This window comes from Ovis canadensis, chromosome 18 (genome assembly GCF_042477335.2).
Source record: "Ovis canadensis isolate MfBH-ARS-UI-01 breed Bighorn chromosome 18, ARS-UI_OviCan_v2, whole genome shotgun sequence".
Lineage (NCBI taxonomy): Eukaryota > Metazoa > Chordata > Mammalia > Artiodactyla > Bovidae > Ovis > Ovis canadensis.
In genome coordinates, this window is record NC_091262.1 from 43943003 (window position 1) to 43955684 (window position 12682).

Below are 12682 nucleotides of genomic sequence, written 5' to 3' on the forward strand. Positions count from 1 at the left end.
GTTATATGAGTGGAAACACACATGTATACACTTTAGTGCCTGGCTGCATGGGTCTGTGAAGTTCATCCATACTGTAGAGTATAGCAGTAGCTCATTCATCTGCACTACTGTATGATCACCCTGTTCTATTTATAACACTTGTCACAATCAGAGTGTATGTATTTGTTGACATTTTAAAAAATCTGCCCCCACCAGAAAGAGTCCATTGAAAGGAAGGCCTGTCTTTGTCATGTTCACCGCCCTTGTCATGGTGGGAGGTCAACAAAGAACCATGGGGTGAAGGCCTGCAGGACCCTGCCCAGCGGTCTCAGCCTTTGATGGGTGCTGTGATGGAGACAGAGCTGGACCAGCATCCGTTCTACCCCCAGGAGCCCACAGGTCACAGGAGAGCTCAGCCGGGGGTGGTCAGCACTGAACGAGGGCCACTGGGATAGAGTTGGAGGCAGAGGCACCCGGAGGGGCAGGAAGGGAGAGTGGGGAGCTATGAGCTCTGGGCTGTAAGGATTCATTCTCTGAGCACTTGTGAGTACACTTAGTAGGATGGGTTATGGTTATGGGAAGGCCTTGTTTGGGCCTTTAAAAAGGCCAGAGCTGGAGGGGCAGAGTGACAAGTGCTGGCGGTGGATTTATCAGTTCAGGGCTGTAGGAAGTGATCCCCAGAGGTTAGCTGGAGCCAGAGAAGAGCATAGCACTGAGGCCAGGGTGCTTTCTGGGAGGCAGCTGCCTTCCTCCTGGTTGATCAGCTACTATGCCCCCAGCCCAGTGCCAGGCTTTTTACACATATCGTCCTCCAGCTCCTCCGAGAGGCAGGAAATGTGGTCTCCATTCACACAGGAGGGAGCAGAGGCTCAGAAAGGGGGTTTGTTGCACATCCCACAGCAGAACCAGGAATTGACCCCAAACCTCGCTCTGAAGAGCATGTTATTTTCCCTGTGATGCTGATGACAGTGCTCTAAAAACCTACATGTTTGGGGATCCGCCCAAGAGAACGTAGTTTTTGGTGGGAGAGGGTGACAGGTTGGGGATATATTTATTTTTCTTTTCCAAAAAAAAAAAAAAATCTCTCGGGAGTTCCCTGGTGGTCCAGTTGTTAAGACTCTGTAATTCCAGTACCTGGAGCATGGGTTCAACCCCTGGTCAGGGAACTAAGATCCCACATACTGTGCTGCATGGCCAAAAAGTAAAACTAAAATCTCTTTATTGTTGTTACTACAGTGAAGAAATAGCACTTCCACATAGAGTTTTCTACAAATGATGTGGCCAGTGCTGGTTTTTCCCTTTGGAATGGTTCCCTCCTCCCACCCACCCCAAGTGAGATTACAGATGGCTGTGTTAAGGGGTGTGGGTCAGTTTGGGTTCTTGCTATGTATCCCCCTCTTGTTCCCCGTTTCCACTCCCAATCTGGGCCACCCAGCCCCTTGCTTCACTGTACTGGGAAGATCAGTGGAACATCAGGGCAACATTCCTGGAGGCCCTGGAGAGCCCAGAGAAAGAGTGGAGGGGACAGAAAGTGAAGGCCGCGGCAGGAGCGGCCTGGCTCAGGCCACCTCTTGGAATTGCATCCCTTCCTCCCACAGAGTGTGCCTGGGTGGGTGTGCGATGAGCCAGGGCAGAGGCGGCTGTTTTTCATCTTGTGTGCCTGTTGGACCGTTTGACTCTTGTAAACCATGAACGCATATTACTTTGACATAAATGCAAATTGAATTGCAAAAGAACAAAAACCTTTGCAGATCTGACAGGTGAAAAGTGCTCTGGGGTTGCTTGGATCTACATCCCTTTAATTGCTGGTGGGGATGTACATTTCTCAAATGTTTCTGCAGCATCTGTGTTTTCCCTAAACTCTTGGTGTCTGTTGCCATCAACAGTGTCATGGTTGGAGCCTGGTACCTGGAGGCAGACCTCCTTTCAAGTCCTGCCCTGCCAGTTACCATGTGACCTCACAAAAGTGACTTAATCTCTGTTTTTCTTGCCTGTAAATTGGATAGTAATAACTTCCCTCATGGGGTTGCTCCAGGGTTAATAAGAAGATTCATGTAATGCATCCCTTGTGTAAGTGTCCCAGTGTTAGTTCAGGATAAAGAACACCTGGATAGGGCAAGGAACAGCTATAATGCTGGGGGTGGTGGTACTGGGGGAAGTACAGGGCTGACTCAGAGTAAACGAGGAGGACCTGGTGTCCTCAGGCGTGACCCCTAAGGTATGCCCACAGGCAGTCAGTTCAGTTCAGTCGCTCAGTCGTGTCCAACTCTTTGCGACCCCATGAATCACAGCACACCAGGCCTCCCTGTCCATCACTAACTCCCGGAGTTCACTCAGATTCACGTCTATCGAGTCAGTAATGCCATCCAGCCATCTCATCCTCTGTCGTCCCCTTCTCCTCCTGCCCCCAATCCCTCCCAGCATCAGAGTCTTTTCCAATGAGTCAACTCTTCGCATGAGGTGGCCAAAGTACTGGAGTTTAGCTTTAGCATCATTCCTTCCAAAGAAACCCCAGGGCTGATCTCCTTCAGAATGGACTGGTTCAATCTCCTTGCAGTCCAAGGGACTCTCAAGAGTCTTCTCCAACACCACAGTTCAAAAGCATCAATTCTTTGGCGCTCAGCCTTCTTCACAGTCCAACTCTCACATCCATACGTGACCACAAGAAAAACCATAGCCTTGACAGGTAGTACCTCCAGCTATTAAACCCTTCCCAGAAGCCTCCTCTGCTGAGCTGTAATTCTAGACCATCCTCCTTTCTCATGCCTTCCTAAAGCATCCGGCCTAGGTTTCCTAGAAACAACTCTCCCTCTGTACTCAGGTCTGGGTTTATCTATTTAATTATGTTTCATAATATAATAGCAGAAGCAATAGGATAAACTGGCTTGTAAACCCATTCAGGTGGCTCTTGGGAAGCCTGCAGCTTGTTTGGTGGGAAGAGAAGTGCTTGGGGCCCGTTAGACCAGTATTTAAGGTGCCCACCTTTCCCCTGGGGATTTGGTGAAAATGCAGATTCCAGTTCAGCAGGTTCGAGGCATGCTGAGATGCTGTATTTCTCACAAGCTCTCAGGTGATGCCTGTGCTGTTGGTCCAAAACGCCACACTTAATGTAGAGTGGGAGAGTGTGTTCTACTAGTAGCAAGGGATCAGCATGCCGTGGGCAGTAGTCTGTATGTTTTACCAGGAGATTGGCTGTCTTTGTCCAGTTGGGCTGCTAAAACAAAACGTCGTAGACCAGGTGGCATATAAACAACAGAGATTTATTTTTCACAGCTCTGGAGGCTAGAGGTCCAAGATCAACATGCCAGCATGGTCAAGTGAGAGCCTTCTTCCAGATGGCGGACTTCTCTTTGTGGTTGTGTCCTCACAAAGGAAGGGGAGGAGGAGCTCTCTGGGACCTCTTTCATGGAGCCCATTAACAACGGCTTCATTCTCGTGACCTAGTCACCTCCCAAAGGCCCCACCTCCTTTGGAATTCTGGAGGAACACAGACAAATGTGGCAAAATTTGGTGAGTTGGGTTGGCAGAGGTTGCTGGATAACTTCCACTGTATTAATACTAGTTTACAAAGCAGTTTTACATATATCATCTTAATAAGTTGATATAATATCATAGATCATTGTTTTGATCTCCTATTTACTAAGGTTATACGATTCAGAACAATTGAGCAGTTTGCCCAAGGGCATGCAGCTAGTTCCAGGCAAAGGGAGGACTTAAACCCAACCAATCTGACTCAGAGCCTGGTCACTCATTCCATCATGATGTGGAGCTTACCTGAGAACATCTCTAGATCCTGAGGCCAGTCAGCCCAGAGTAGTAGTTAATCTGAGCCAAGCCTGTGGGTCTTATCTTTACCTTTGAATTTGGAATTGTCCATTCAGATGGTTTGCAATTAGGCCTTTGTGGGTTCTTGTGTATAGATAAGACAACTTCTATTTCTGTGGGTTTTGTTCATTTCTTTTGAGACCTCCCATCTGGATCTCTGACTTCCTGCTCCAGTGGGGACTAGTGGCTCTCTCGGCTTTCTGAACAGTTGTGATTCTGGAATTTTCCTTTACTATTATTATGGAGACTCCCTTTCTTTGCCAGCACATGGAATTTGTCTTTCCCGACAAATGTGATTTGTGTCAAATGACCCGTTGCCTAGTTCCCAGGTCTTTCTCGTAGTTTACCTCCTCATTTGGGTGGAGCACAGCCTCCTGTAACTTTCAGAGAAAAAGACCATACGAAACAAATGTCTTGAGACCTTCAATATCTTAAAATGGCTGTATTCTGCCCTCACACTTGATCGAGAGCCCGAGAATTGAGTTCTATGTTGGAAACTACTTTCCAGAATTTTGAAGGCATTGCTCTGTTGACTTCTGGCTAATAGGGCTGCTGGAGAGAATTCTGGCGCCATTCTGTTACAGAGTCTTTGTGACCATTTTCTTCCCACCTCTGGGAATAATTTTCTCTAGTACCTACAAGTTCTGGTACATCAAGATGTTGTGTCTTGGAAGTGAAAGTGTTAGTCGCTCAGTCGTGTCCAGCTCTGTGTCCTCATGGACTGTAGCCTGCCAGGCTCCTCTGTCCATGGGATTCTCCAGGCAAGAGATACTGGAGTGGGTTGTCATTTCCTTCTCTCCACTGAATCTTCCCAACTCAGGGATCAAACCAAGGTCTCTCGCAGTGCAGGCAGATTCTTTACCATCTGAACCACCAAGGAACCTGTGTGTCTCGGTAGGGGTCTTTTCTTATGCGTTGTACTGGATGCCAGTAAACTCTTTCAGTCTAGAAATGCATGTGCTTCACTTCTGAGAAAGATTCTTCTATCATTTATTTGATAATTTTCTATTTCTTCTGATCTCTCTAGGTCTCTTCTGATCTCTTAATTTTTGATATTGGATTTAAGGACTTTTAAAATATGGAGAAATGTTTGCTTTATGAAAAGCATTAGATGTAGGCACATCTGTTAACTTCTTTCCCTGCCTATTTTGCTATTGACTTCGTCTTAAAAATATGCTTCTGACCCCCAAATTATATAACTAACTTCATTTTTAAAATTGGCAATAGCAATTTCAGAATAAGGATCATGCTGTTTTTATTCATTTAAGCACCATTGCAGGCAGCACAAGTGAGTATCTGTTGGATAAATAAAGTAGTGAAATGATTTATTGATTAAAAAAGAAAAATAAAAATGACCCATGTCATTTATTTTATCCAGGATCTTATTACCAGCAAAGGTTCTGATTTTTAGATGTTGGAACAAGTATTTTCTTTACAAAAACTAATAAAATACATGAAATAATGTTATAGGATAAATAACAGAAAGAGCTTCCAAAAACTCAATAAATATAATAGAAAAGCATAAAAAGTTTTCAAATTATTTCCAGACACAAGGATTTGGAACACCCCTTGCTGAAACAATAGCAAGAAGAAACAATAGCAAGAAGAAGAAAAAAAAAAGTATAAAAAAGAAAAAGAAGAAAACAGCCAAGGCTGCAGTGTGGGGCAGTAAGAGATCTAAGGTTTGTGTGAATGTCAGGCTGGGGACACAGCCTCCCACATAACAGTCTTCTGGGATCTGCTAGTCTTCAGTCCAATTGACAGGGCCCTGGCCATCTGGGAGTTCATGGGCTAGATGTGAAGATAAGATTTGACTGCAGGAAATAATCTGATGGCCATTCCTGAGGGTCCCTTTGGAAATCAGCATGGCTCCTGACCCTTGACAGTTGGGAGGTGTTCCTAAATGCAAGCCTCAGTGACTCTCTAGTGAAGGGGAAGTGGCCTGTTCCACACATCTAGCCATCTGGCAGACTTAGAAACAACTCCCAAAGGTGGAGCCAGGAAGAAGCAGGTCCTTTGATGCATAGAAGCTCAAACTGGCAATCCAAGAGGCAGAGGTACTCAGGGACTTGGGTGCTGGGACGTTCAGCAAACCACCTGACCTCTTCGTGCTTCAGCTTCTCCATCTGTAAAATGAAGATATAATAGTGTCCACTCCCAAAGTTGGGAGGAGGAGGATGTGAGACCTTGCATGTAAAAGCAGAGTGCCAACACATGGGATTCAGCACTCATCCGCTGCCACAATTCGCCTCTGTCTAGTCATCCTTCTCACTGCCCAGATGGCTGCTGGCGAGAGTGGAAGCTGTTCTTGGACCTTTGTCCCCTGAGCTGACTGACAGTTTTGAAATTTCCATGTGGATAATGTCCATGACTCCTGGGATGCTGTCCCTCATGGCGGTGTGGGGTCAGGCCCCCCTCCTAAGCTGGGTAGTTGGCAGGCAAAGGCCCCAGTGCTTTGAACTATGGGACTATATTCAGAACACCCATGTCTCCAGGGCTTCCAGAACAATGGCTAATCAGTCCCATGGCAGCTACTCAGCATCCCCTTTCCAAGTCAATCAACTTGTGCGTTTTCAAAGCCAGTTCTTACTCAGCCCAGTTGCTGTCCCATGGAAGGGAGCGCTTTTTTAGGCATCCCTGTTTAGCAATCTGTACCCTAAATTAGCATTTAGAATTGTGCCCTTAATTTGGCAATTCTTATCTATCACAGTTACAAACACACATGCCCTTGACAGTAGCCCCAGTTCTAGGACTTTATCCAACAGTTGTACTCACGCATATGCACAGAGGATAGTCACAGCAAGAGATGAGAAATAATCTAAATACCCCCCAGTAGGAGATGGGTGACATATACACATGATGGAATGTCAACCATCCAACATTTATTTGGATAACTGAAAATAGCTACTGAATGTGTGTCGTAGGTCAGCTGCTGTTCTAAGAGCCTATTAGTGAGCAAGACAGAGGTTCCCTGCCCCCATGAAGCTTACATTCTGGTTTATGTGCCACATGCTAAGAAGCTATTAAAATAAGGCTGCTGCAGGTCCATGAGAAAGGATGCTGGCCCATCTCCCATCTCTGAGCTGTGTGGGTAAATGAAAAAAGCAAGGCATAGAGTGACTGGGCCACCAGATGTGCTCAATGGAACTTTGTGTTTGCCTAGAATTTTTCTAAAAGGGTTCAGGAGAAACTGAGATAATAATGGCCCATAGGAAGGAGCACCGAGGGACCAGGGGTCAGTTTTGGGAGGGAAGAGTTACTCTTCACTGTTTGTAAAAGTGTGAATGTTTATCCTGTGCTTGCCTTACCAAAAAAATGCAAAATAAAACAAAATACAAAAGACCTTTTACTCTTCCAGGTGCCTTCAAATTATTTAATCATCTAGACCAGAGTTTCTCAACCTTGGCACTTGGACATTTGGGCTGGATAATTCTTTGTTGGCGGTGGGGGGCTGACCTGTCCATTGTAAGATGTTAGCAGCATCCCTGGTTTCTACCTGTCACATGCCAGGAGCACCTTCCCCTAGTTGTGACAATAAAAACAAAACAAACAAACAGAAAACACCTCCAGACATTGCAAAATTCCATGGAGCCAAAATCACCCCCAGCTGAGAGCCACTGCTCAAAAAACTCTGAAATACAGTAGCAATCACTATCTCCGTTAGACAGATAAGTAGAGGCCCAAAGAGGTTTTATAGTATTTTTTAAAATCATACGCTTCATTTTAAAATTGATATCTATTCATTTATGATTTTAAATACACGTGCTCTCCTGGCTAATTTTTAAGCAATCCATTAATATATACGTGAATATATAGAAGTAGAATGAGTCTAGTTTCTTATTTCACTTGATCCATTTCTAGTAGTGTTTTAGCTCAGTTAAATCTTACTGGAGATGTTGGGCTACATAGATAACAATCATTTAAAAAATAAATTAATTCAATCAAGATTTGGCAGGGGTGGCGGGGGTGGACTCTAATCGGATACCTGACATTTTGAACAATTACATGTTGAAATATCAAATCTCTTGCTTTGTTCAAAATGTAAACTTTACGCCCCAGAGTTGGAGTTGGCTGGCCTTATTTTTCTGGTTGGATTGTTATTTGTGTCATGAGGGCAGGACTAAACTTCACAATCCTTTTGTATCCTGTGGTGTCCAGGATAGTTCCCAAGGAGGCTTAAAATGAAGGCAGCCCAGCAGACTGCGGACAGAGTAAAGGCCAGGACCTGGGACACAGATGGCAATAGGTGAGGACTGTTGTCAGCTTGTGTTTTTAAACCACAAGTAGGCTGCCTTTCAGAAAAGCCTCTAATCTGTGTTTGGCCTTGGCAGCTCCCCAGAGGAGTGAGGACAGCAGATTGTGGTACTGGCCAGGGAGGACTGTATGTCCTGCCCACCCCTAGATCCTTTCCCTCTCTGGGGCTTCCTGTGCTGGAGGCTGAGATCACAAAACAAAGTAGGCACGGCCTGAGCATCTCACAGTGTGGTGGGCTTGGCAGACATAACAGACAAGAGCAATGCAGTGTGATTTGAGCCATGATGGGGGTTGCAAAGATGCTTGGGGACTTTGAGAAGGGAGTGGGGGAAGACTTGCTGAGAGGTGATGTATAAGCTGAGCCCGAAAAGACAGGTCTCACTCAGATGTACCAAGTGTGTGTCCATCTCTTCCCTTTCACCCTCACATGACTGGTGAATATCACCTCCTCGGGAGGCCCTTCTCGACTGACCCCTTGGAAAGTAGACCCTCTAAACTCCTGGTTTTATTTTCTTCATAGCGCCTCTTAGCAGCTGGTCTTGTTTACATGTTTGCCTACTAGCCTGTGGCCCTCCTCCAGAAAGAGCTCCAGCGACTGTGACCCTCTTGTTCCCTGTGAATACCCAATACCTGTGAGAAGGCAGTCTGCCAGGTGGATGAGGGTGGAGTTAAGAAGTAGAGGGGAAGGACACCTCTAGAATGCACTGGGCAGGTCAAGATGAGAAGGACTTGAAGGGTCCTGTGGCTCTGGCACCAGGGTGGAAGATGGTGGAGGGGGTGAGCCTGAGATGCAAACGGGAGGAGGCAAAATTTAGATAACTGTCTGGAGAGGTTAGATTGAGAAAGAGCAGAAATGTGGGGTGGGAACTAGAGAGCGACCACTCATTTATGGAGGGGTATAATCCATATCTTTACTTGGAAGGAGACCAGAATTTTTTTAAACTAAGGGTCAGGAGCCAGTGATGGTTGGATGGCATCACTGACTCAATGGACATGAGTTTGAGCAAGCTCTGGGAATTGGTGATGGACAGGGAAGCCTGGCATGCTGCAGTCCATGGGGTCACAAAGAGTCAGATGCAACTGAGTGAATGAACAGGAGCCAGTGGAGACCAAGGAAAGAGGGGAACACCTAGAGCAAGGTCCTTGGAGCAGCCTGGCAGAAGCTTTTGTCTCTGACCACTGGAAGGTGCCTGCTCCATTGTGTCCAGAGGATGGGAAAATGCATGGGTGCCAGTTATAGATGCTTGGTGCCCAGCCTGGGGGTGTGGGGGGCAGGATGTGGTGTGAACTGTCCCTGCAGCAAGGTCGATGGCTGTTAGGAGCAGGGGAGAAATGGAAAGTGGTTGGCTAAGGGCCAGAAGTCAAGCAATGATAGCAGCAACAGTAGCAAGGGCCAGAAGTCAAGCAATGAGTATAGCTAGGGAGGGAAGTGAGTGGAGCTAGGAGGGGAAGGTCGGGGGTGGTGGTGGGGGGTGGTGGGCATAGACAGCTGACAAGAGACTGGAGGAAGAAAGTTCAGTTCAGTTCAGTCGCTCAGTCGTGTCCGACTCTCTGTGACCCCATGAATCGCAGCACGCCAGGCCTCCCTGTCCATCACCATCTCCCAGAGTTCACTCAGACTCACGTCCATCGAGTCAGTGATGCCATCCAGCCAGCTCATCCTCGGTCGTCCCCTTCTCCTCCTGCCCCCAACCCCTCCCAGCATCAGAGTCTTTTCCAATGAGTCAACTCTTTGCATGAGGCGGCCAAAGTACTGGAGTTTCAGCTTTAGCATCATTCCTTACAAAGAAATCCCAGGGCTGATCTCCTTTAGAATGAACCGGTTGGATCTCCTTGCAGTCCAAGGGACTCTCAAGAGTCTTCTCCAACACCACAGTTCAAAAGCATCAATTCTTCGGCGCTCAGCCTTCTTCACAGTCCAACACTCACATCCATACATGACCACTGGAAAAACCATAGCCTTGACTAGACGGACCTTAGTCGGCAAAGTAATGTCTCTGCTTTTGAATATACTATCTAGGTTGGTCATAACTTTTCTTCCAAGGAGGAAGAAAAGCACATATTATTACTGTGACTATTCAGGGAGGATGGGAAAGGCATCAGGATGTGCTCTGAGAGTGGGGCATCTGATTGGGAGACTTCAGAGTGGGCTGTCGGGGGTGACAGAACCTAGGCTGTGGCAGTGGAGGGAGGAGGGAGCCCAGGAGTGCTGGTGGCTAAGGTGGAGGGACGCGTCATTAGAGATGAGGAGGTCAAGCAACTGTGTAGCCAGGTGCTGCATTTGTCCCCGAGGACAGCAGGGCTTGGGGTGAAGGAGCCAGATGGGAACTTCCAGAATGAGTGCATGTGAGATGGAACAGGGAGGAGGTATGTGGGCGGCAGGAGGCTACACAAAGGCTGGTCAGGGGAAGAAAGCAGGCCACCACTGTCCTGAGGAACAAGAGGTGAAGGTCCTCAGGGTAGGGCCAGGTTTAGTGAAGCAGAAGGTGAAGGGTGGGAGTGTTCTTTGACATGGGGAACGGCTTCTGGGAGCTTCGAGGGAGGGAGCAGGAAGCTAGAATCAGGGCTGGGGCCACAGGACAGATGGTGGGTGTTTGAGGCTGAGGATGCGAGGCTGGGATTGGCAGGCTTCCAAGCTCCCAGAAGGCCCCTGCTGAGTCTGTGGGCTCCAGCCCATGGGCCAAATGCTGTGCTTCCCTTCAGGCAAACACACTTGCAGGGAGGAATTGAGGGACCCTGCCCTAAGTAGGAAACATACTCCCTTGGGAAGAGTCTGGGCCTCTCTCCCCAGCTAGCTTTGGAGACCCTGGACTCTCCCGGGGCGTCTATGTCCCTCTTCTTTAGAAGGGCAGCCCCGGGAGTGCACCGAAGGGCGCCACCGCGAGCACAGTTTAGGGACAAGGCAGAAATTCCAGAAATTCCAGATTCTCTGAGGGGCGCCGGCGGGCTATGGACAGGAGGGCCCTTCTTGGCTCCACCGCCAGACGGCGCCCTCGGCCCGGTGGGCGGCCGACCGGCCGTCGGGGGGCGCTGCGTGCGCCCTGCCCAGTGCTCCGCCCCTGAGCGGTGGGCAGTCGGCCCGGGCCCGGAGTGGCCCGAGAGGGTGGGGCGAGGGAGGGGCGAGGCCGCGCCTGGGCGGGAGGGGCGGGCCGGGGGCGGGGGAAGGAGCCCGAGGGGCGGGGCGGGGGCCCGCGGCGTTTCTCCCTCCCTCCCTCCTTCCCTTTCTTTCTCCTCTTCTCACTCTCCAGTCTTTTCTTTGCCTTCGCAGCCGGCCGAGGGGGCGGGCCCTGCAGCCTTTGTTGCTCGCAGCCGAGTGCAGCCGCCCGCCGGGCGGCAGTCCGGGCCCAGGACTCCGGGAGCTGCACGCGGGTCGGGCATGTCCTGAGCCGGACCCGGGACCGGGCAGCGAACGGACGGGACGGACGAGAGCGTGTGCGAGGGGTCGCTCGGCGGCCGCCTGGCCCCGGCCATGCCCAGCGGCCCGAGTCCCCGAAGCCCCGCGCCGCTGCTGCGCCCCCTGCTCCTGTTCCTCTCGGTCCTGGCGCCGGGCGCCCACGGATCTGCACCAGGTGGGTGGCTGCCCCGCCCCGGCCGGCCGGCCCTGCCACCCCTCCCGGCTTCTCCAGCCTAGGTTCAGCCCCTTCTCTCCTCTGCAGATTCTGCTCCCTCCAGGCTCTGCCGGGAGGGGTCGCCCCCCACTCTCCTGGTGTTAGGACAGGGGTGGGCTTAGGGCAGCGAAACCGCGCCTTCAGGGTGCCTTCCCCAGCCCTCGACTCCGCTACGCACCCTGCCCATAGCCGGAATAAGCCTCTTACACGCTCTTCGAGCTCCCGTTTCCCCACCTCGGGTGCAGCAGATCGCGTCTGTCTCTCCCGGGGAATCTCTTCGTCTGAGCAACTGGACGGAGCGCGGCTTGCTCACGATGTATTGTTTCTCGCCCTCCTCAGTGTGCCTCCTCTGGAAAGCAGGCTGGCCAGGGCGCTGCGGGCGGAGTCGCGGGGTCGCAGGTCTACGCGGTCCCCCGCCGAGCCCCGGCCCCTCGCCCCGGTCCCCAGCCTCTAGGCAGCCTGCCCGGCCCTCAGGCTCCCTGGGCCGGGTCTTGCGCTGTCCTTGCACTTCCTGCCTCCCCCTCCCCCAAGTGTGAAGGAGCCGGGAGTGCAGCGCGGAGAAGGAGCTTCTTTCCCCGGCCCTGGTCTTGGCTCTCCCCGCCCAGCCCCGCCCGGCTGGCCTCCGACGAGCCTCTGGCCCGGGTCCAGAATCATGCTCCGTCCCGGTCCGCCGGGCCGCGGAGCTCCTGGAGCGTCCGGCCTGGGAATTTAGGATCGAAGAGTGTAGAGGACCCCATGGCCTTGCGCTCTGGGAGCTCCCGGTCTCATGGGCGCGGGTAGAATAGTGGGAAGCGCTGTAGAGGCGAGGGAGTCGAGAAGGCTTTGTAGGAGAGGGGCCCTAGCTTGGAGAGACTGAAAGGATGGATGAACTTTAGATGGGCTGGAAGGGGGTGTGTGTGTGTGTGTGTGTGTGTGTGTGTGTGTGTGTGTGATGGATGAACTTTAGATGGGCTGGAAGGGTGTGTGTGTGTGTGTGTGATGGATGAACTTTAGATGGGCTGGAAGGGTGTGTGTGT

General features: G+C 50.4%; 1 protein-coding gene and 1 long non-coding RNA gene across 3 annotated transcripts in view; one reads left to right on the top strand and one right to left on the bottom strand.

Annotated features, from left to right (window-relative positions):
* Window positions 1-3218: 3218 nt before the first annotated feature.
* On the bottom strand, window positions 3219-12520 carry LOC138423789 (uncharacterized). 2 transcript variants are annotated; one of them, XR_011250446.1, is made up of 2 exons: window positions 11874-12520; window positions 3219-5930 (listed from the first exon to the last, which is right to left on the bottom strand). It is a non-coding gene; the product is annotated as an uncharacterized lncRNA (long non-coding RNA). The 2 variants fall into 2 exon arrangements; XR_011250445.1 differs by having other exon boundaries at window positions 11901-12306.
* ADAMTS7 (ADAM metallopeptidase with thrombospondin type 1 motif 7) overlaps window positions 11444-12682 on the top strand; it is a 57228-nt gene continuing 55989 nt past the window's right edge. Inside the window, exon 1 of the mRNA XM_069560065.1 lies at window positions 11444-11627. Coding sequence (XP_069416166.1) covers window positions 11528-11627 — 100 coding nt within the window. The 5' untranslated portion in view covers window positions 11444-11527. The remainder of the gene's footprint in view (window positions 11628-12682) is intronic.